Below are 25,318 nucleotides of genomic sequence, written 5' to 3'. Positions count from 1 at the left end.
ATTTTTTTAGAACACACTCAAGAACCTCCAGACGCTAACCAGCTAACTAGCTACAAGCTATTTAGTCATTGTTAGTTTAAAAAAAACCTGGATAACACTCACCAGTCCAGCTTCCCTGCCCATCCACCACTGCCCCCTGGACATTGATCTCTTGGCTACATAGCTGATGCACGCCGGACTGTCCATTAATCACGGTACTCCATTCTGCTTGTTTGTTTTATCTGTCGGCCCCTTTGCCTAGTCAATGCCATTTTACCTGCTGTTTGTTGTGCTAGCTGATTAGCTGTTGTTGTCTCACCTACTGTTTTAGCGAGCTTTCCCAATTCAACACCTGTTATTACTGTATGCCTCGCTGTATGTCTCTCTCAAATGTCAATATGCCTTGTATACTGTTGTTCAGGTTAGTTATCATTGTTTTAGTTCACAATGGAGCCCCTAGTTCCACTCTTCATACCCCTGTTACCTCCTTTGTCCCACCTCCCACACATGCGGTGACCTCACCCATTACAACCAGCATGTCCAGAGATACAACCTCTCTCATCATCACCCAGTGCCTGGGCTTACCTCCGCTGTACCCGCACCCCACCATACCCCTGTCTGCGCATTATGCCCTGAATATATTCTACCATGCCCAGAAACCTGCTCCTCTTATTCTCTGTCCCCAACGCTCTAGGCGACCAGTTTTGATAGCCTTTAGCCGCACCCTCATACTACTCCTTCTCTGTTCCGCGGGTGATGTGGAGGTAAACCCAGGCCCTGCATGTCCCCAGGAACCCTCATTTGTTGACTTCTGTGATCGAAAAAGCCTTGGTTTCATGCATGTCAACATCAGAAGCCTCCTCCCTAAGTTTGTTTTACTCACTGCTTTAGCACACTCTGCTAACCCTGATGTCCTTGTCGTGTCTGAATCCCAGCTCAGGAAGGCCACCAAAAATTCAGAGATTTCCATACCCAACTATAACATCTTCCGTCGAGATAGAACTGCCAAAGGGGGAGGAGTTGCAGTCTACTGCAGAGATAGCCTGCAAAGTAATGTCATACTTTCCAGGTCCATACCCAAACAGTTCGAACTACTAATTTTGAAAATTACTCTCTCCAGAAATAAGTATCTCACTGTTGCCGCCTGCTACCAACCCCCCTCAGCTCCCAGCTGTGCCCTGGACACCATTTGTGAATTGATCGCCCCCCATCTAGCTTCAGAGTTTGTTCTGTTAGGTGACCTAAACTGGGATATGCTTAACATCCCGGCAGTCCTACAATCTAAGCTAGATGCCCTCAATCTCACACAAATCATCAAGGAACCCACCAGGTACAACCCTAACTCTGTAAACAAGGGCACCCTCATAGACGTCATCCTGACCAACTGGCCCTCCAAATACACCTCCGCTGTCTTCAACCAGGATCTCAGCGATCACTGCCTCATTGCCTGTATCCGCCACGGATCCGCAGTCAAACGACCACCCCTCATCACTGTCAAACGCTCCCTAAAACACTTCTGTGAGCAGGCCTTTCTAATCGACCTGGCCCGGGTATCCTGGAAGGACATTGACCTCATCCCGTCAGTTGAGGATGCCTGGTCATTCTTTAAAAGTAACTTCCTCACCATTTTAGATAAGCATGCTCCGTTCAAAAAATGCAGAACTAAGAACAGATACAGCCCTTGGTTCACTCCAGACCTGACTGCCCTCGACCAGCACAAAAACATCCTGTGGCGGACTGCAATAGCATCGAATAGTCCCCGTGATATGCAACTGTTCAGGGAAGTCAGAAACCAATACACGCAGTCAGTCAGGAAAGCTAAGGCCAGCTTCTTCAGGCAGAAGTTTGCATCCTGTAGCTCCAATTACAAAAAAGTTCTGGGACACTGTGAAGTCCATGGAGAACAAGAGCACCTCCTCCCAGCTGCCCACTGCACTGAGGCTAGGAAACACGGTCACCACCAATAAATCCATGATTATCGAAAACTTCAATAAGCATTTCTCAACGGCTGGCCATGCCTTCCGCCTGGCTACTCCAACCTCGGCCAACAGCTCCGCCCCCCCCCCCCGCAGCTCCTCGCCCAAGCCTCTACAGGTTCTCCTTTACCCAAATCCAGATAGCAGATGTTCTAAAAGAGCTGCAAAACCTGGACCCGTACAAATCAGCTGGGTTTGACAATCTGGACCCTCTATTTCTGAAACTATCCGCCGCTATTGTCGCAACCCCTATTACCAGCCTGTTCAACCTCTTTTTCATATCGTCTGAGATCCCCAAGGATTGGGAAAGCTGCCGCAGTCATCCCCCTCTTCAAAGGGGGAGACACCCTGGACCCAAATTGTTACAGACCTATATCCATCCTGCCCTGCCTATCTAAGGTCTTCGAAAGCCAAGTAAACAAACAGGTCACTGACCATATCGAATCCCACCGTACCTTCTCCGCTGTGCAATCTGGTTTCCGAGCCGGTCACGGGTGCACCTCAGCCACACTCAAGGTACTAAACGATATCATAACCGCCATCTATAAAAAACAGTACTGTGCAGCCGTCTTCATCGACCTTGCCAAGGCTTTCGACTCTGTCAATCACCATATTCTTATCGGCAGACTCAGTAGCCTCAGTTTTTCGGATGACTGCCTTGCCTGGTTCACCAATTACTTTGCAGACAGAGTTCAGTGTGTCAAATCGCAGGGCATGCTGTCCGGTCCTCTGGCAGTCTCTATGGGGGTGCCACAGGGTTCAATTCTCGGGCTGACTCTTTTCTCTGTATATATCAATGATGTTGCTCTTGCTGCGGGCGATTCCCTGATCCACCTCTACGCAGACGACACCATTCTATATACTTTCGGCCCGTCATTGGACACTGTGCTATCTAACCTCCAAACGAGCTTCACTGCCATACAACACTCCTTCCGTGGCCTCCAACTGCACTTAAACGCTAGTAAAACCAAATGCTTGCTTTTCAACCGACCGCTACCTGCACCCGCATGCCCGACTAGCATCACCACCTTGGATGGTTCCGACCTTGAATATGTGGACATCTATAAGTACCTAGGTGTCTGGCTAGACTGCAAACTCTCCTTCCAGACTCATATCAAACATCTCCAATCGAAAATCAAATCAAGAGCCGGCTTTCTATTCCGCAACAAAGCCTCCTTCACTCACGCCGCCAAGCTTAGCTAGTAAAACTGACTATCCTACCGATCCTCGACTTCGGCGATGTCATCTTCAAAATGGCTTCCAACACTCTACTCAGCAAACTGGATGCAGTCTATCACAGTGCCATCCGTTTTGTCACTAAAGCACCTTATACCACCCACCACTGCGACTTGTATGCTCTAGTCGGCTGGCCCTCGCTACATATTCGTCGCCAGACCCACTGGCTCCAGGTCATCTACAAGTCCATGCTAGGTAAAGCTCCGCCTTATCTCAGTTCACTGGTCACGATGGCAACACCCATCCGTAACACGCGCTCCAGCAGGTGTATCTCACTGGTCATCCCTAAAGCCAACACCTCATTTGGCCGCCTTTCGTTCCAGTACTCTGCTGCCTGTGACTGGAACGAATTGCAAAAATCGCTGAAGCTGGAGACTTTTATCTCCCTCACCAACTTTAAACATCAGCTATCTGAGCAGCTAACCGATCGCTGCAGCTGTACATAGTCTATTGGTAAATAGCCCACCCATTTTCACCTACCTCATCCCCATACTGTTTTTATTTATTTACTTTTCTGCTCTTTTGCACACCAATATCTCTACCTGTACATGACCATCTGATCATTTATCACTCGTGTTATTCTGCAAAATTGTAATTATTCGCCTACCTCCTCATGCCTTTTGCACACATTGTATATAGACTCCCCCTTTTTTTCTACTGTGTTATTGACTTGTTAATTGTTTACTCCATGTGTAACTCTGTGTTGTCTGCTCACACTGCTATGCTTTATCTTGGCCAGGTCGCAGTTTCAAATGAGAACTTGTTCTCAACTAGCCTACCTGGTTAAATAAAGGTGAAATAAATACAAATAAAATAAAATAAAACATAACCTGAAAGGCCTCTCGACAAGGAAGAAGCCACTGCTCCAAAACCACCATAAAAAAGCCAGACTACAGTTTGCAGCTGCACATGGGGACAAAGATACATACTTTTTGGAGAAATGTCCTCTGGACTTATGAAACAAAAATATAACTGTTTGGCCATAATGATCATTGTTATGTTTGGAGGAAAAAGGGGAGGCTTGCAGCCCGAAGAACACCATCCCAACCGTGAAGCACGGGGGTGGCAGCATCATGTTGTGGGGGTGCTTTTCTGCAGGAGGGACTGGTGCACTTCACAAAATACATAACAGAGGATGGAAAATTATGTGGATATATTGAAGCAACATCTCAAGACATCAGTCAGGAAGTTAAAGCTTGGTCGCAAAAAGGTCTTCCAAATGAACAATGACCCCAAGCATACTTCCAAAGTTGTGGCCAAATGGCTTAGTTGTCAATAAGTCAAGGTATTGGAGTGGCCATCACAAAGCCCTGACCTCAATCCTATAGAAAATGTGTGGGCAGAACTGAAAAAGCGTGTGCGAGCAAGGAGGCCTACAAACCTGACTCAGTTACACCAGCTCTGTCAGGTGGATTGGGCCAAAATTCACCCAACTTATTGTGGGAAGCTTGTGGAAGGCTACCTGAAATGTTTGACCCAAGTTAAACAATTGAAAGGCAATGCTATCAAATTCTAATTGAGTGTATGTAAAATTCTGACCCACTGGGAATGTGATGAAATAAATAAAAGCTGAAATAAAACATATTCTCCCCCATTATTCTGACATTTCACATTCTTAAAATAAAGTGGTGATCCTAACTGACCTTAGACAGGAATGTTTTACTTGGATTAAATGTCAGGAATTGTGAAAAACTGAGTTTAATTGTATTTGGCTAAGGTGTATGTAAACTTCCAATTTCAACTGTATATATATATATTTTTTTTGCTATTTAGGAATGTATTATTCAATGCGTGTCATGTTTTGTCATTTATTATCTTGTCTTGTCCCTGTGCTTCCCATTCTATTCGTTTCCCTCTGCTGGTCTTATTAGGTTCTTTCCCTCTTTCTATCCCTCTCTCTCCCCCTCCCTCTCTCACTCTCTCGCTCTCTCTTCTCTCTATCGTTCCGTTCCTGCTCCCAGCTGTTCCTATTCCCCTAATCATCATTTAGTCTTCCCACACCTGTTCCCGATCCTTTTCCCTGATTAGAGTCCCTATTTCACTCCTTGTTTCCCGTACCTGCCCTGTCGGATCCTCATTTATAATTCACCGTGCTGTGTCTATGTTTTGCCCTGTCGTGTCGTGTTTCCCTCAGATGCTGCGTGGTGAGCAGGTGTCTGAGTCTGCTAGGTTCAAGTGCCTTCCCGAGGCAACCTGCAGTTCTCGATCAAGTCTCCAGTCCGTTCTCGTCTTTACGTGTAGTATTATGCTTTTTGTTTTGTAAAGTTTATTCTGGATTAAATACTCTGTTTTCGCCAAGTCGCTTTTGGGTCCTCATTCACCTGCATGACAGAAGGATCCGACCAAGGAATGGACCCAGCGACTACAGACGCTCGTAACACTGCCGTCGAGATCCAAGGAGCCATGCTCGGCAGACACGAGCAGGAATTGTCTGCTGCTCGCCATGCCGTGGAGAGCCTGGCCGCTCAGGTTTCCGACCTCTCTGGACAGTTCCAGAGTCTTCGTCTCGTGCCACCTGTTACTTCCTGGCCTGCCGAGCCTCCAGAACCTAGGGTTAATAACCCACCTTGCTACTCCGGGCAGCCCACTGAGTGCCGCTCCTTTCTCACCCAGTGTGAGATTGTGTTCTCTCTCCAACCCAACACATACTCTAGAGAGAGAGCTCGGGTTGCTTACGTCATTTCACTCCTTACTGGCCGGGCCCGAGAGTGGGGCACAGCTATCTGGGAGGCAAGGGCTGATTGTTCTAACAATTACCAGAACTTTAAAGAGGAGATGATTCGGGTTTTTGACCGTTCAGTTTTTGGTGGGGAGGCTTCTAGGGTCCTGGCTTCCCTATGCCAAGGTGATCGATCCATAACGGATTATTCTATAGAGTTTCGTACTCTTGCTGCCTCTAGTGACTGGAACGAGCCGGCGCTGCTCGCTCGTTTTCTGGAGGGACTCCACACAGTGGTCAAAGATGAGATTCTCTCTCGGGAGGTTCCTTCCAGTGTGGACTCTTTGATTGCTCTCGCCATCCGCATAGAACGACGGGTAGATCTTCGTCACCAGGCTCGTGGAAGAGAGCTCGCATCAACGGTGTTTCCCTGCTCCGCATCGCAACCATCTCCCTCCTCTGGCTCTGAGACTGAGCCCATGCAGCTGGGAGGGATTCGCATCTCGACTAAGGAGAGGGAACGGAGGATCACCAACCGCCTGTGCCTCTATTGCGGATTTGATGGACATTTTGTTAATTCATGTCCAGTAAGAGGCCAGAGCCCATCAGTAAGCGGAGGGCTACTGGTGAGCGCTACTACTCAGGTCTCTTCATCTAGATCTTGTACTACTATGTCGGTCCATCTACGCTGGACCGGTTCGGGTGCTACATGCAGTGCCTTGATTGACTCTGGGGCTGAGGGTTGTTTCATGGACGAAGCATGGGTTCGGAAACATAACATTCCTTTCAGACAGTTAGACAAGCCTACGCCCATGTTTGCCTTAGATGGTAGTCATCTTCCCAGTATCAGATTTGAGACACTACCTTTAACTCTCACAGTATCTGGTAACCACAGTGAGACTATTTCTTTTTTGATTTTTCGTTCACCTTTCACACCTGTTGTTTTGGGTCATCCCTGGCTAGTATGTCATAATCCTTCTATTAATTGGTCTTGTAATTCTATCCTATCCTGGAACGTATCTTGTCATGTGAAGTGCTTAATGTCTGCCATCCCTCCCATTTCTTCTGTCCCCACTTCTCAGGAGGAACCTGGCGATTTGACAGGAGTGCCGGAGGAATATCATGATCTGCGCACGGTCTTCAGTCGGTCCCGAGCCAACTCCCTTCCTCCTCACCGGTCGTATGATTGTAGTATTGATCTCCTTCCGGGGACCACTCCTCCTCGGGGTAGACTATACTCTCTGTCGGCTCCCGAACGTAAGGCTCTCGAGGATTATTTATCTGTGTCTCTTGACGCCGGTACCATAGTGCCTTCTTCCTCTCCGGCCGGGGCGGGGTTCTTTTTGTTAAGAAGAAGGACGGTACTCTGCGCCCCTGCGTGGATTATCGAGGGCTGAATGACATAACGGTTAAGAATCGTTATCCGCTTCCCCTTATGTCATCAGCCTTCGAGATTCTGCAGGGAGCCAGGTGCTTTACTAAGTTGGACCTTCGTAACGCTTACCATCTCGTGCGCATCAGAGAGGGGGACGAGTGGAAAACGGCGTTTAACACTCCGTTAGGCATTTTGAGTACCGGGTTCTGCCGTTTGGTCTCGCCAATGCGCCAGCTGTTTTTCAGGCATTAGTTAATGATGTTCTGAGAGACATGCTGAACATCTTTGTTTTTGTCTATCTTGACGATATCCTGATTTTTTCTCCGTCACTCGAGATTCATGTTCAGCACGTTCGACGTGTTCTACAGCGCCTTTTAGAGAATTGTCTCTACGTAAAGTCTGAGAAGTGCTCTTTTCATGTCTCCTCCGTTACTTTTCTCGGTTCCGTTATTTCCGCTGAAGGCATTCAGATGGATTCCGCTAAGGTCCAAGCTGTCAGTGATTGGCCCGTTCCAAGGTCACGTGTCGAGTTGCAGCGCTTTTTAGGTTTCGCTAATTTCTATCGGCGTTTCATTCGTAATTTCGGTCAAGTTGCTGCCCCTCTCACAGCTCTTACTTCTGTCAAGACGTGTTTTAAGTGGTCCGGTTCCGCCCAGGGAGCTTTTGATCTTCTAAAAGAACGTTTTACGTCCGCTCCTATCCTCGTTACTCCTGACGTCACTAGACAATTCATTGTCGAGGTTGACGCTTCAGAGGTAGGCGTGGGAGCCATTCTATCCCAGCGCTTCCAGTCTGACGATAAGGTTCATCCTTGCGCTTATTTTTCTCATCGCCTGTCGCCATCTGAGCGCAACTATGATGTGGGTAACCGTGAACTGCTCGCCATCCGCTTAGCCCTAGGCGAATGGCGACAGTGGTTGGAGGGGGCGACCGTTCCTTTGTCGTTTGGACAGACCATAAGAACCTTGAGTACATCCGTTCTGCCAAACGACTTAATGCCCGTCAAGCTCGTTGGGCGTTGTTTTTCGCTCGTTTCGAGTTTGTGATTTCTTACCGTCCGGGTAGCAAGAACACCAAGCCTGATGCCTTATCCCGTCTGTTTAGTTCTTCTGTGGCTTCTACTGATCCCGAGGGGATTCTTCCTTATGGGCGTGTTGTCGGGTTGACAGTCTGGGGAATTGAAAGACAGGTTAAGCAAGCACTCACGCACACTGCGTCGCCGCGCTTGTCCTAGTAACCTCCTTTTCGTTCCTGTTTCCACTCGTCTGGCTGTTCTTCAGTGGGCTCACTCTGCCAAGTTAGCTGGTCATCCCGGTGTTCGAGGCACTCTTGCGTCTATTCGCCAGCGATTTTGGTGGCCGACTCAGGAGCGTGACACGCGCCGTTTCGTGGCTGCTTGTTCGGACTGCGCGCAGACTAAGTCGGGTAACTCTCCTCCTGCCGGTCGTCTCAGACCGCTCCCCATTCCTTCTCGACCATGGTCTCACATCGCCCTAGACTTCATTACCGGTCTGCCTTTGTCTGCGGGGAAGACTGTGATTCTTACGGTTGTCGATAGGTTCTCTAAGGCGGCACATTTCATTCCCCTCGCTAAACTTCCTTCCGCTAAGGAGACGGCACAAATCATTATCGAGAATGTGTTCAGAATTCATGGCCTCCCGTTAGACGCCGTTTCAGACAGAGGCCCGCAATTCACGTCACAGTTTTGGAGGGAGTTCTGTCGTTTGATTGGTGCGTCCGTCAGTCTCTCTTCCGGGTTTCATCCCCAGTCTAACGGTCAAGCAGAGAGGGCCAATCAGACGATTGGTCGCATACTACGCAGCCTTTCTTTCAGAAACCCTGCGTCTTGGGCAGAACAGCTCCCCTGGGCAGAATACGCTCACAACTCGCTTCCTTCGTCTGCTACCGGGTTATCTCCGTTTCAGAGTAGTCTGGGTTATCAGCCTCCTCTATTCTCTTCCCAGCTTGCCGAGTCCAGCGTTCCCTCCGCTCAAGCGTTTGTCCAACGTTGTGAGCGCACCTGGAGGAGGGTGAGGTCTGCACTTTGCCGCTACAGGGCACAGACTGTGAGAGCCGCCAATAAACGCAGGATTAAGAGTCCTAGGTATTGTTGCGGCCAGAGAGTGTGGCTTTCCACTCGCAACCTTCCTCTTACGACAGCTTCTCGTAAGTTGACTCCGCGGTTCATTGGTCCGTTCCGTGTCTCCCAGGTCGTCAATCCTGTCGCTGTGCGACTGCTTCTTCCGCGACATCTTCGTCGCGTCCATCCTGTCTTCCATGTCTCCTGTGTTAAGCCCTTTCTTCGCACCCCCGTTCGTCTTCCCTCCCCCTCCCGTCCTTGTCGAGAGCGCACCTATTTACAAGGTACATAAGATCATGGACATGCGTTCTCGGGACGGGGTCACCAATACTTAGTGGATTGGGAGGGTTACGGTCCTGAGGAGAGGAGTTGGGTTCCGTCTCGGGACGTGCTGGACCGTTCACTCATTGATGATTTCCTCCGTTGCCGCCAGGATTCCTCCTCGAGTGCGCCAGGAGGCGCTCGGTGAGTGGGGGGGTACTGTCATGTTTTGTCATTTATTATCTTGTCTTGTCCCTGTGCTTCCCATTCTATTCGTTTCCCTCTGCTGGTCTTATTAGGTTCTTTCCCTCTTTCTATCCCTCTCTCTCCCCCTCCCTCTCTCACTCTCTCGCTCTCTCTTCTCTCTATCGTTCCGTTCCTGCTCCCAGCTGTTCCTATTCCCCTAATCATCATTTAGTCTTCCCACACCTGTTCCCGATCCTTTTCCCTGATTAGAGTCCCTATTTCACTCCTTGTTTCCCGTACCTGCCCTGTCGGATCCTCATTTATAATTCACCGTGCTGTGTCTATGTTTTGCCCTGTCGTGTCGTGTTTCCCTCAGATGCTGCGTGGTGAGCAGGTGTCTGAGTCTGCTAGGTTCAAGTGCCTTCCCGAGGCAACCTGCAGTTCTCGATCAAGTCTCCAGTCCGTTCTCGTCTTTACGTGTAGTATTATGCTTTTTGTTTTGTAAAGTTTATTCTGGATTAAATACTCTGTTTTCGCCAAGTCGCTTTTGGGTCCTCATTCACCTGCATGACAATGCGTTTCTATGGGCCAAATGCAATTTTTGATCATATAATTTTTGTATATATATTTTTTAAATACATACGGGAGTGTTAACATTCAAAATTAAATATCTAAATGATCTATGGTATAAATATCTTAAAACAATTCTGCATGTCAGTTTAGTAGAACCCCCCCCCCTTAGACTTGTTAGACAGATTTGTAAGCCAATTAAGATATTTTATTTTTTATTTATTTTTATTATACCTTTATTTAACCAGGCAAGTCAGTTAAGAACACATTCTTATTTTCAATGACGGCCTATGGATTGTGTATATTGTGTATGTGTGCAATTCAGAGGGTGAATGGGCAAGACAAAATATTTAAGTGCCTTTGAACGGGGTGGTAGTAGGTGCCAGGCGCACCGGTTTGTGTCAAGAACTGCACAGCTGCTGGGTTTTTCACTCAACAGTTTCCAGTGTGTATCAAGAATGGTCCACCACCTAAAGGACATCAATCCAATTTGACAAGTATTGGAGTCAACATGGCCCAGTAGCCCTGTGGAACGCTTTCGCCACCTTGTAGAGTCCATGCCCCGATGAATTGAGGCTGCTCTGAGGGCAAAAAAGGAAAGATGACCAGGTGTAGTGACACTTGCTGTGACACTCTCATGGATGTCATTGATTATGACATCCCCTGGCCCTGGAGTCACTGTAGATATGACTGGTTACATTATGTAATAATCATAATGCAACAATCTATTACCATTTAACAATGAAGGAAATGCAACTGTGATGTAATAATAACATGTGTAGGCCTGGTAATAATTCCATTGATACATTTACTTCACCAGTTATTTATGTATTTTATTTAACCTTTATTTAATTCGGCAAGTCAGTTAATAGCAAATTCCTATTTACAATGATGGCCTACCAAAAGGCAATAGGCCTCCTGCGTGGACGGGGCCTGGGATTAAAATAAATAAATACAACATAAATATAGGACAAAAGACACATCACAACAAGAGAGACACAACCCTACATAAAGAGAGAACTAAAGACAACAACATAACAAGGCAGAAACAGATGACAACACAGTTATATTGTTTTATATTGTTCGGTGTAACAATGTAACAATGTAACACTCTGGTCAATAGCCTATACTGTAACAGTTAGGGAGATGATGTGTGATGTGCTTCGATGACAGCTGATTGTTAGTGAAAGCCACTGGCGCCTCTAGCGTCGCATCAAAGCCTGTATCAAAGATTCTAAACAGTGCTGTAATCCCTTGCTTTGATCACGTGAGGACTGTACTTGGCCAAATGGGAAAGCGAGTCTCTCGTAAACTGCCGGCCGCCATTACATTGCTATGCGTGGTGGGCTGGCAGATAGTGCACGACGCTGCTAGCGACTGTTCGCGTAAGCACTCAGCACGCTCACATACACACACAGAGTGAGCCACACATATTTATACATAGCCTACTCACATACGCTTTCATACGAATATTACAGAAAAGACACTGACTGAGACATAAACAATGCCTGGAAAGGGATTCGTTGCTTCTGAATTCCTTGATGAGAAACATCGCATATAATCGACGTTTTAATTGATTAATTTTAATCAATCATAAATCTTGCTTTAAGAGGGAACACGTTTTTAAAAAAGGTATGTTTTTTTAAAGGGAGATAACGAGACTGGACTCCTGACCAGTGTGAAACATTTATTTGATCATCATAACGTCAAATAAGGATTGTCACCATTGCTGGATTATCAACGTTTTCTTGGATACATTATTGCATCTACTGTTATTTCAAGCTAAACAAATATTTAATGTCTACAGTTACTTGTTGGGAGACTGGGAGGACATTTCGTAATGATATAAAACAGAAAGGAAGGAAGGATCTTTTTTTAACCTCGGTCTGCTGCTGCCGTTTCCCTGCTGTTGGACGGAGCATACTTTTTTTCCGATGAAGAATACGAAAACATTTAAAATTGACACATTTAATAGCCTTTTTGGTTGCGAGACCATCAACACTCTTGCGGTCCACCTTGGATTACCCGACGAAAGAGCAAGCTTGATTTTTTAGCCTCGCTTGTCTGCAGTCTGACGTTATTTGCAAAGTGAAACAAGGATGAAACATTCCTGTTCACAGTTGCCTGTTGTATGTGGTAGGCTACATTGTGAGGGGAACGGTGGTGTTAAGAAAGAAAGCTATTAATAGCTCATGCAATTCTCGAAAACTATCACAACTGGTGCACCAGCTTGCCTTGTGGGGGCTGACGGAATCGAATTCAGATTTCTTGCATGCAATTTGCAACAGACTGGTTGGTCTTCGACACCTAAAACGGTCCATTTAGTAGTGTGGATAATACACGCGTAATAAACTACAGCGTTTTTCTATAAGAAGTTTTCGGACTAACCACACATTTTGATGGATTTTTGCGCTCAGGAAGAAAATAATAGCTCTACTTCGCATGGATTACACTATTATTTAATCATTAAAGTATCATCGGAAAGACTGGCATGGACACGGATGGACATTCCTCTCCATGGATTAAGACACGGATACATTTTAGCCTAGCCTACATGCTTTCTGCGTTTGAAAATGATCAGGTTTGGATCGCCTGAGCTGGACGGTAACAATGTTCTGATCTGCGAACACACTTGGATGTACAAAAACAAACCATTCGCTTTGGCAGGCTATACAATCAAAGGGGGTTATTGATATATTTAGAATCCTTTCTTTGAGTACACCCTCTGGTCAGCCGGGTTATTTTTTTTTATGACAGTTGACACAATATTTGGGCTACTTAAGGTTAGCCATTGATCTGTTAGACAATTACCCGTGTTTTGGCGGTGGTGTGGTATACTTGTAAGGGAACCGATTTGCCACCACTGCTCGGTCTTGTTACCGATCAAGGATTTCGACATGCCCAGTACTGACGACCCGAACGGCGGACGATTATGACTACGGCAGCGAATTGGGTGGCTAACGGGGCAAGCCTTGAAGACTGCCACTCCAACCTCTTCTCTCTGGTACAGTAAAACAAATAATGGGTGCACATAAAGACACACGAACGAGGCGTGATACGGTAGTAGGCACGCTTAGATCTGCACTCGCGGTACAAAGGTGAACCAATTGTCGGTGCTGTTATTAGCCAATCATTAACTCGAGCTACTGGGCTGGGAAAACGACCTTATTTTATCACTAAACGTGTTATGATAATAGATACTACTTTAGAGGCTTTAACACCACATTGTTTTGTAGCCTGTTCAAATAAATGCAGCCTCATAAATAGTAATATTGTTAGTTTATTATTCTTGTTACACCAATTTGTAGGTCTATAATTTATTTTAAATTATCCAAATTATGTCAGGCAGCATAGTTATGTGACATTGTGACATTGTGTAAAGACACATTGAACTAGCAGACATAGGCCTACTTCAAAATCAAGACAGACCGAAATAATGAAGAATAAGCTTTTTAAGGTGTATACTCAAATTTGGAACACTTTCCCCTAACTTCACTTCTCAACAACTGTAACCTCTCACTCATTTTTTGAGTTGGAGGGAAAATGCGAGGCATATCTTGATGTTCAGCAAATAATTGTATAATTGTAGCGATGCATAGGCTACTGCTCAAACACAACAGAGCATTCAACAGTAGCAGGTGATGACACAGAAGGGCAATTTGTATATCTGGATTAATGTGAAACGAGAGGCATCCAAACACAAGTTATTAAACCCTTAACCCCCTTCTCAAAGTGGAGGTGAAGTCGTGTGTTGCGTACTATAAGGGAAACATGAGCATGTCTGTCAGACAGTAGCATCTCTCAAGTTGACAACAGAATGTCCACTTTCAAAGTCATTATTGGTAGAATATATGCAACTTTTTGCTCGGATCACCAAACAAACCTTTCATCTTACATGCATTAGTGGAATTCACAAGTTTTCTGTTATTGCCTTGAAGCTATTCCAATCCTCCATATCCCAAACTTTCCTCAACATTGTTTTTCACTGAGGGAGACCGTGCACTTACTGAGTTAACTTTATACATTTTTTATTTAATGTTTATTTAACTAGGCAAGTCAGTTAAGGACAAATTCTTATTTACAATGACGGGCTAGGAACAGTGGATTAACTGCCTTGTTCAGTTGCAGAACAACAGATTTCTTTTCACCTTGTCAACTCTGAGATTCAGTCTAGCAACGTTTTGGTTACTGGCCCAATGCTCTAACCACTAGGCTACCTGCTGCCCCATGCACTAAAGGCATGTGGATTGGATTGAGTTTGGGCATGGGGTCTGGAGCCACAACAACAATAGGGTTCTTGGGGGCGTTTTAGATTATGATGCTGGTAGTCATGTTCAACTATAGCTGCAGTATGCCTCTGACACGGCACTGTTTCAGTCAAGCTCTCAGTGTGGTTTGTGAGGGTTTGTGGCAGCAGGTGAGCCATTCCACCAATTCAGCCAGCGAGTGTTGGTGGCGAGGAGGGAAACCTTTGCGGGAGTTTTATCCCATGCCGCGCAAATTCAGAAAAGCCCTCCTGATTGATTTACTGCTCTCTGTTGGTATACATGAATTTAATCCGATCAAATCTCAGTGCTTTTAGTGTAGTCAACAGAGCTCCTCTGTCAGGCTCTCTCTCCCAGCGCAGCTGTGGAAACAGAGTGAAACAGTGATTATGTTTTCGTCAACTTTCTAAGCGCGGTGTTTTCCCTCCAAAAGACTCCCCCCTCCATTATCATGCTGTGCAGAGGGCTGGCAAGGCTACATGCCCCCTCTATCTGTGTAAACAGCTTTAGAAAGGTGAGGGAGAAGAGCTACGTCTGCTTGTTGTGCAGTTAGTCACTGTGATGACTGTTAGCTAGTCAGAGTCAGATGAACACTAATGACAAACCAACCAGTGGCTTGTTAAGGAGGGAGAGAGATGGGGAGATCACTCACTCCAGAGTGTTAAGGTCAAATAGAAAAGCTGCAATTTTAGAGTTATCTTTTCTAATGCTATTGCTATTATATTACTACTAATACTTATATTATGGCTATTGTGTACAATCGTATTTGTCACTTGTCTGATTGTGTTTACACGGGTGACAATTGTCTTTAGATAAGTCATGGTTAAATATTTTCACACCTCGGTCTCAGGGTGCTTTACCAGTGAAAGCCCTTTTCTGACAGTCTGCTGAGGAGAATTCCACTGTGCAGTAACCTTGTCCGAATTATTTACTACGCTATCACGTCAATAGAACAAAACAAGTATAGTACTAGGCAGCATGCCTTTATTAAAAACAGATTACTGCCAACCTATTTCGATTGCACTGTGAGACATTTCACATTTACATTTGAGTCATTTAGCAGACACGCTTATCCAGAGCGACTTACAGGAGCAATTATGTTTAGGTGCCTTGCTCAATGGCACATCGGCAGACTTTTCACCTAGTTGGTTCGGGATTCAAACGAGCAAACTTTCGGCCCAACCGCTAGACACATCTCTTTCACATTCATCTCAGCATCATGAATAGCTGGTAGGACAGAAAAAAATGGATATCTCAGAGAAGAAATGAACTGGGAAGCTAGGAGCATAGGAAAGAGGGATGAAGACAGAAGTTAAGCAGTCTTGTTTGAAGCAGAAGAATGTGTCTCTTTCTATTGCTGGGGGAAAAAAAGTGGTTTGAGAGTGAGAGAGTGAGCGGAGCATGGGGAATCTGTTTTCCTTTTAGGAAAGTATTATGTTTGATGTGCATTTCCTGAGCACTAGCCTCAGCCCATTTGAGAGAAAGAAAGAGAGAGCATGGCCGTAACTCTGTAGGCTGGGCAGGTTCTTTACAATGACTCATGCCCGAGTCACTGCTGAAATATGAAACGCAAGGAGCGCACAGCCTATGATGCAGGGAGCATCAGCGTGTGCACACACATTCCTCCTAACACACACACAGGGGGAAGCAAACACAGAGACAAGCTTGCAGAAACACACAAAAACATATCATATTATACTCATAAAAATATTCACAAACACACTAGGACATACACACAGGGACATGTACGCGTGTACAAACAGGTTGGATTCTCTTGCTTTAATTAGAAGAGTTCTCCTGTCCCCCAGACAGGGCTGCGGGGAGTGAAACACTGGTAATTAAGTGTCGTCAAGTGGAGGTATAATGTGATCAGCTAAGAGGTGCTCATTAGACAAACTGTATTCCAATAGAGCTCCATGCATGTATAATGATAACCAACCGCGAAAGATCGAGAGAGAGGGGAGTAAAATAAGAAATGGGCTGTGTAATACAATTGAACAGGAGGGCCCACTATATTTAGGTAACTTAGTGTGCCTGCTCAGAAGGAGCTATATTAGTGGCCAGTATTCAAATGTTGAAAGATTACTACTCCATGCCTAACCGGGACCTTGTCCTTTATTGACTGAAAGAGTATCCAGCCAGGGTTTCTGGGACGCCAACTCTAGATCTCCAGTCCAATGCCCTGTGGTCTTTCTCCATCTGGCCAGCTATAGCTCTATCTCTCAGGGCTCTAGTAGCCAAAACACAACCTCCTCCAGCCCTCTTTGGCTGGTCTCCCTGCTAGCGTAGTGACAGTTAGTGCAGGTCTCACCTGGAGAGGCTGTTTGGGGAGCTGGCTAATCTCCCTCTGTCACTGCATGGGGATCCCTGTCAACGCAACAGGGCTCAACTCAGTAGGGGTTGGTCCCTCTATATCATCCTTCGGGATAACATCCTTAGCTAAACACAGACCCACTTACCCCCCCCCCTACCACACACACACATACACAAAAAACACACACACACACACACACACACACACACACACACACACACACACACACACACACACACACACACACACACACACACACACACACACACACACACACACACACACACACACACACACACACACACACACACACACACACACACACACACACACACACACACACACACACACACACACACACACACCTTGGGCCCAATAAATTACTCCACTACAAATCGATCTATTAACGAGCCTTGTCGCTTCCCAAGGGGGCGAGGCACAATGATTGAGGGAGGGGAGGGCAGAGACAGAGGCCTCTCTTCACTACCAATCCCCTGATATAAATCCTGGGTGGTGAGCCATGGATCTTGTCTGAGCAGGACCTGTCTCGGCCCTGCCAGAGAGGTGAAGTACGGATACAAGAGAAGGGACAGGGAGCCACCCTGGTCCTGAAGTGGGACAGGGATGGGGACAGCAGGGGATGGGGTAGGGGGGAGATATTTTGGAGCACTGTGGCTTGAGTGTGAAATATGTAAGTCCTGCAGTGCCAGCTGTGTGCTATTCTTAGCCCTCTGGTGTTCCTGCATTCAGGGCGACAGAGGGGAGAGTGGGAAAGGGGAATTGGCAGGAATGAGCTGTAGAGAGGCCGCTGCCGTGGCTGCTACTGAGGGGATGTCTAGCATTGTGACTCTCTTCATTCAGGGCTGCCGTCTTTATCTCCATTACAGGGACTCCAACTGTTCCAGTGACACGTTGAGTTTTTCCCTCACACTCTTTTTCACACAACTTAATATAATTTCACCACTCGGTTTTTCCACCACAACGCTGACTTTTGTAAATATGTTATCATGATTTCCATAATGCGATTTCTCATATGTAAATTTGACACTGTGTTTTAAAGCTTCCTTTGGAGATAAACACACTGTGATTGTGAGAGGATTAGGTGTCTTCCAGAGATGCTCCGGAGATGTCATACAGACGTTGTGGTCTTTGTTACTGCAGCACTGAAAATCCCTTTGTAATTACCATAATTGACCCAACGATCTTGATAGCGAGAGCTTTTCCTTGTAAAGGAGCTATCTCTCTCAGCTGGTATGTGTTATTTTCGTCTGACAGCTTAACCGATAGAGTAGTTGGCTGAGATTCAATAACAGTTATACTCAAGTTAAAGGCTGGTTTAAAGCAAAAGTGTCTGGAATAGAATGGCTATTCTAGATACTTGTTGTTGTGCGTTAGTGAATTCTAATCAGCATGCGGTCATGTTTTATTGAGAAATTACCCCTCTCGTAAACAAACACTCTCGGTCCAGATTGTTGATTTGATAACCATTGCAGGGTATTGATTTGCGCCATGCTGCTGCCACAAGTGTGCTCTCATCTTGAATTAGCCGACATCCGGCCTTTTCACATGGTAATGAACATTTGCACCGCTCATCTCAGCCCTGGCCAACACTGGGGATGAGATTTCCAATATGATATGGAGACATGTTTTTGTCAATATACAGTAGTCAACCATGACTAATCATGCAGTGCATATTGAGCCCCAGATGTTGTGTTATGAACAAGACAAGCTGTTATATCTGTAAGAGAAGCAGCCCGGAGGGAATAGGAGTGGTATTTTAAGGTCATGTTTGGCTGTGTTAAGATGTTGTGAGAGCCTGGAAGTCAAGGCAGTCAGTCAGTGCAGTCACTTCTCTGATTCATCTCTTTGAAGGGCTCTCCATGCTGCCACTCCCACTTGGTGTCAGGGTAAAGTTACTGCAGGGTTCTGTACTGCCAGCACTGCAGACAGAGGGAGGAAGGTTACTGCTGTCTGCTTCTGTTGTTCTAACTGAGATTGACTTTACTTAGAATAATGAAGCAAGTCAAGTTGAATGCATGGACATAGGACTTGTTTTTGTTCTGAAGTCATTACAATTGAATTTACTTTTAATTACGTAGGCTACGTCCAATTATTTATATCATATGTCAGACTTTTATTTGCATTTGTCCAATTTAATAGCTTTACACATTTCTGCTGCCCCCTGCTAGTGCTCAGAAAAGTAAGTACATCTGCATAATGTACAATTGTTCATAACAAACGCACAGTCATAAGCTTCAGACTAATCTAGTGGTTGGATATGAATGTGTTGCTTCTGGTAAGTCAGGGGCTTTCCTGACATGCATTATATGCTGGCTATAGAAATTATTTAAATTTTAATCAGAGTCTGTGAATTCCAGGTGCATGGTAGCAGACAATGGAGGTGTTACTGGAGAGGGAGGAGGGGACGGGAGAGATGGAGAATTACATCCCTTTGTAAGAAAACACCCCTAAACCGCTTGAAATGTTATCTTTCCGCCGTAACCCTGGAGACAGAATCTCGAAAATTGAATAAGTTGCTGAAGTCTTACAGATGTTGTATGTTGCCTAGCAACTGTTTTACTTCCCTCTTTTTTTCCTGGTGTATTTCTTCGGGTCTGTCACATTTAATTAAGTTGCACTGGAGACACACGGCTGGTAATGGAGGGACTGGTTTATTTATTTGTCCATTAATAATACACGTTAAGCAGGGCCACTGTTTTAGGTTGGTCCTCCATTTAAGAGAAAACCCAACAGCATGTCTCCATGTCTTTGTTTGCCATTGGAGTGGGATCTTGTCAGCGTTGTCTGTCACAACAAACAACAAACACCAAACACCTGTCTTCATTGGTCTTCCCCCTTGTCATGTCCCGCCCCCTCCCATTGCATCAGGTGAGAGGTTCATTTTAGCTCTCTGCAGTTTGAGCCACAGCTGATTGGCAGGCGCAGGCGCGTCTGTCACTCTGCCCCGGGGAGGGTTGCAGCTCTAATTAGGTGACTTGGCTTGCCTGCCTCCCAGGGCCGATTCCTACAACAGACACACGATCAAGACACCCCTTCCTTTGTAGGGCCTTGTAAAGGTGCCGGCAGAGGGCAGAATAAAATCACCTGTTTAGTTCTGAGAGCCCTAGAGGCCATTTTCTGCACCTGTTTTTGTGCTTTTGTGTCCCTCTCTTGTCCCCTCTGCTATGCTGTTATGTGCAGAGGTCCCTGTGCACTGTAAAATGCCAGAGGGGGGAAAAACAGGCAGTAATATGAGTTCATTTGATTTCAATTGCTAACTGAAGAAGAAGGGGGATCTAGCCTGTTCTGATTTCTCAAAGGCTCTCAGCATTTCCAGAGCCATCCACCATGCCTCGTATGGAAAAGAGATTCTTTCTGGTTTTCATGGTAGTTACATTTTTCAACACTGGGCTACTGTGAAACAGGCTGGTTTCAAGGGTTGAGGTAATTTCAGTTGTCAATTCAAATCAGTTCAGGAGCTGAGCAATAATAAAAATAAAAAATATATGTGAAATCTATTTATGACTTGAATTTCAGAAGAGTTTTGGAATTTGAGCTAAATGGATTTGACTCGTTTGCTGTAGAGGATTTTGGGATGATACGTGAGTCATGTCTCCAGTACCGTCTTTTGAACAAACCCCAAATATTGGCAGCATGTCAAGTGTCTTCAGATATTTGACGGGCTGTAAATGCCACCCTGACAGAAAGTGTTTCACAGAAGCTGTGATCGGTAAAGCTGCTGATATAAGCTGTCTCTCAATTGCCTAAAGTGCACTCCTCTGTCCAACTCTATTGCTCTTACGTTGCTACAAGAATCCCAGAGTGGCACCTCTGTTCCACTCTTTCATCTTTCAGCATGAGACGCTTTAATACCAGGTTCCCATCTTCTAACTGGTGAGGAGAGCCACCTGTTCAAGTGACCCACATTCCTAAAGACTAAAAGGCTTTGATAGTAAGTGAGTTTTTAGAAAGTCAAGCTGTTTGCTAAGCTGAACTTAACATTCAGATGGAAGAGATAGCATGGGGTGTTGATAGTAAGTGAGTTTTTAGAAAGTCAAGCTGTTTGCTAAGCTGAACTTAACATTCAGATGGAAGAGATAGCATGGGGTGTTGATAGTAAGTCAGAGTGTACAGTGACGTCCTCTGGGCTCCTTGAGAACTCCAGGTTACTCTGTGCTTTATGTTTCTGTCACTGATTACAAAACAAAATGATTTATTTTTAATTGTTCGATGGGGTAGATCAGGTTTAATATTGCAGCTAGATTGTAGCTTCCATCAATGCCATTGTCTGCATCATTTTCAATCCCCCAATATATATTTTTTTGTAAATATATACAGTTGAAGTTGGAAGTTTACATACACTTAGGTTGGAGTCATTAAAACTCGTTTTTCAACCTCCACAAATTTCTTGTTGACAAACTATAGTTTTGGCAAGTCTGTTAGGACATCTACTTTGTGGATGACACAAGTAATTTTCCCAACAATTGTTTACAGACAGACTATTTAACTTTTAATTCACTGTATCACAATTCCAGTGGGTCAGACGTTTACATACACTAAGTTTACTGTGCCTTTAAACAGCGTGGAAAATTTCAGAAAATTATGTCATGGCTTTACCCAGTGCCTCTTTGCTTGACATCATGGGAAAATCAAAAGAAATCAGCCAAGACTTCAGAAAAATAATTGTACACCTCCGTATGTCTGGTTCATCCTTGGGAGCAATTTCCAAATGCCTGAAGTGACCATGTTCTTCTGTACAAACAATAGTACGCAAGTATAAACACCATGGGACCACGCAGCCGTCATACCGCTCAGGAAGGAGACACATTCTGTCTCCAAGAGATGAACATACTTTGGTGCAAAAAAGTGCAAATCATTCCCAGATTGACCTTGTGAAGGACCTTGTGAAGATGCTGGAGGAAACAGGTACAAAAGTATCTATATCCACAGTAAAACGAGTCCTATATCGACATAACCTGAAAGGCCACTCAGCAAGGAAGAAGCCACTGCTCCAAAACCGCAATAAAAAAGCCAGACTATGGTTTGTTAAGTTAAAGTTAAAGCTTGGTCGCAAATGGGTCTTCCAAATGGACAATGACCCCAAGCATACTTCCAAAGTTAGTTAGTATGAAAGTAGCTCCATTTTTATCAGATGACCACAGAAGGGCAACTCTATTTGGCTGGCAGCCACACGTAAATGAGCTTAAAATGAAGAAGCAAGGTCTTTTTTTTTTTCTAAAATGATGCATGGCCATCATATTTCTAATGTTTAGGCCTATCATAGAAAGAATGTAGCCAGCTATATTTCTTAATGTTCTGCTTTAATATTGCATTTCACCGTAGTACTGGAGAAAAGAAGCTACATATCAGTTGGAGTGCTGTCTGCTGATTGAATGCCTGTTTGTGAATTCTCATCATAGTTTAGAAGGGCGACTGAAGCACAAAATGAGTCTGATGCAGAGCAGAAGTTACATTAAGAAGCATTTTAGATCTGTGTTTACAAAACTCCAGCAAGATATTTATTACGTGTTTTATCTTTTTTTCCTGCGTGAAAAACACAGAATTTTGCATTAATACAACCCCTTTAACTTGTTATCTAAGTAAGTGGCTGAATTAATAAGGTTACGGGGCATCATATTGTTTTAACTTTCTGTCGTGTTTGAGAAGTAAAAGCCCTTTGGGGGAGTTATTTGTACAGCTGCCACTGTTATCTTGATTTCCTTGCGTTTTTACTCTTCTCAGTTCTTGGCCGTCTGCTCCTCTACCCTCTTCTCCAAGCAGGCAAGCCGTTGCCCTAGCGACTCTAGACTCACAACAGACACAGTATGTAGACATGCTGCTGGTGAGCCAGTACTGCATGCGTCAAAACTTTGACCATTTGCACGATGTCTCTCGTTCCTGTTCGCTTGTAAATGTCAAACTCACCAAAAATGACATTCGGTAGCTCATACCTATATATGTATAACTTTATGAGCTAGATTGCCTGTCTTTGCAATTAGTTTATTTTCATTTGCGCTCGTTAGCATATTTAGCTGGCAGCCTGCAAGGAATTTGTTTTATTACTTTTGCAAATTACTTGTTAGCATTCTGGTATTAGACGCCCGATGGTCTTTTTTGCATTTTTTTGACACCCCTCTGTGTACCACGTCGATAATACCATAAATCCCGGGCTGAGAGAAGGATGGTATGACGATATGAAAATCTGGATGCCTCCCAATCCTAGAAGGAAGTGCTCTGTCCACTATACAGTCATGTCTCTGCCTGTGCTGTCATGCATGACCTTGTGCGTCAATGTACTTTGTTTTTTGTGTGTATTTTCTCCCATTTTTTCCCCCCAATTTCTATTACAATCTTGCTATTGCAGTGGTGTGTGTGTATGTGTATCAGTCTAGAGGAAAAATTACATTTGCGACATGGAGGTCAAATACAAACAATCCATTCATTATTACTCGTGAAGCTATTCCTCAACACCCCAAGTTGTTAAGGCAGGACAATAATGTGAATGTTTTCTCACTCCACAAGAACTCTTGTGGCTTCGCCTTTCTGTCTGCCGCTGACCTCAAAGGTGTAGATTGAGTCAACTGTGCTTTCCTGTCTGTGCAGAAACCTTGTAATTATATTATGGGGGTTTCCCTATTGTTATTTGTCTCCTGTTTAGAGTCTATGGGTTTTCTATTGGGTTGTGTGTTAAGGCTGTATACAGTAGGTTCACTATCACCTCACCTTGTGCTGGTTTGCTGAGGCTCTATATAGTGAGTCCAACACACTACATGTAACATCTACAGTGTCTTACTGTGTCTGTACTGTATGTGCCTGACTTTTATCCTCACTAAGTTATGTGTCTGACTCTGGCCGCTACTTGCAATTTCAGCTATGTGTGTGTCAAAGGTTCACCAGAGGAGACAATTTGACTCCCATATGTGTTTGATTACAACCAGATGTCGAGTGTCTTCTGTTTGACCCTTTTGCAGGATATTGTATTGGTTGATACCTGAACACAAACACTGTAGTATAGTCATTCACCTGTCTGTATACTGACACATACAGTACCAGTCAACAGTTTGGACACACCTACTCATTCAAGGTTTTTTCTTAATTTTTTAAATGATTTTCTACATTGAATAGAATATTGTAAAAGAATAGTGAAGACATCAAAACTATCAAATAACATATATGGAATCATGTAGTAACCCAAAAAGCGTTATACAAATCAATATATATTTTATACTTGAGATTCTTCAAAGTAGCCATCCTTTGCCTTGATGATCACTCTGCACACTCTTGGCATTCTCAAATCAAATCAAATGTTATTTGTCACATACACATGGTTAGCAGATGTTAATGTGAGTGTAGCGAAATGCTTGTGCTTCTAGTTCCAACCATGCAGTAATATCTAACAAATAATCTAACCTAACAATTTCTCAACAACTGCCTTATGAACTTAAAAGTGTAAAGGAATTAATAAGAACATGTACATAAAAATATATGAATGAGCGATGGCCGAATGGCATAGGCAAGATGCGTAGATGGTATAGAATACAGTATATACATATGAGATGAGTAATGTAGGGTATGTAAACATTATATAAAGTGGAATTGTTTAAAGTGGATAGTGATACATTTATTACATCAATTTTTCATTATTAAAGTGGCTAGAGATGAGTCACTATGTTGGCAGCTGCCAATCAATGTTAGTGATGGCTGTTTAACAGTCTGATGGCCTTGAGATAGAAGCTGTTTTTCAGTCTCTCTGTCCCAGCTTTGATGCACCTGCACTGACCTCACTTTCTGGATGATAGCGGGGTGAACAGGCAGTGGCTCGGGTGGTTCTTGTCCTTGATGATCTTTTTGACTTTCCTGGAACATTGGGTGCTGTAGGTGTCACAGAGGGAAGGTAGTTTGCCCCCGGAGATGCGTTGTGCAGACCTCACTACCCTCTGGAGAGCCTTACTGTTGTGGGCGGAGAAGTTGCCGTACCAGGCGGTGATACAGCCCGACAGGGTGCTCTCGATTGTGCATCTGTAAAAGTGTTTTTGGTGACAAGCCAAATTTCTTCAGCCTCCTGAGGTTGAAGAGGCGCTGCTGCGCTTTCTTCACCACGCTGTCTGTGTAGGTGGACCATTTCAGTTTGTCCGTGATGTGTACGCCAAGAAACTTAAAACTTTCCACCTTCTCCACTACTGTCCCGTCGATGTGGATAGGGGGCTGCTCCCTCTGCTGTTTCCTGAAGTCCACAATCATCTCCTTTGTTTTGTTGACATTGAGGTTATTTTCCTGACGCCACACTCCGAGCCCTCACCTCCTCCCCGTACGCCATCTCGTCCTTTTTGGTAATCAAGCCTACCACTGTAGTGTCGTCTGCAAACTTGATAATTGAGTTGGAGGCGTGCATAGCCACGCAGTGATGGGTGAACAGG

At 44.8% G+C, this 25,318-nt stretch overlaps 1 protein-coding gene across 1 annotated transcript in view; it reads left to right on the top strand.

Moving 5' to 3' along the window:
* The first annotated feature begins 11,706 nt into the window (after window positions 1-11,706).
* LOC124048969 (mediator of RNA polymerase II transcription subunit 13-like) overlaps window positions 11,707-25,318 on the top strand; it is a 148,173-nt gene continuing 134,561 nt past the window's right edge. The window contains 1 exon segment of the mRNA XM_046370203.1: window positions 11,707-13,326. Coding sequence (XP_046226159.1) covers window positions 13,255-13,326 — 72 coding nt within the window. The 5' untranslated portion in view covers window positions 11,707-13,254.

This window comes from Oncorhynchus gorbuscha, linkage group LG11, assembly GCF_021184085.1.
Source record: "Oncorhynchus gorbuscha isolate QuinsamMale2020 ecotype Even-year linkage group LG11, OgorEven_v1.0, whole genome shotgun sequence".
Lineage (NCBI taxonomy): Eukaryota > Metazoa > Chordata > Actinopteri > Salmoniformes > Salmonidae > Oncorhynchus > Oncorhynchus gorbuscha.
Note: the sequence above shows the minus strand (reverse complement) of the source record. Positions and strands in the feature narration are given on the sequence as shown.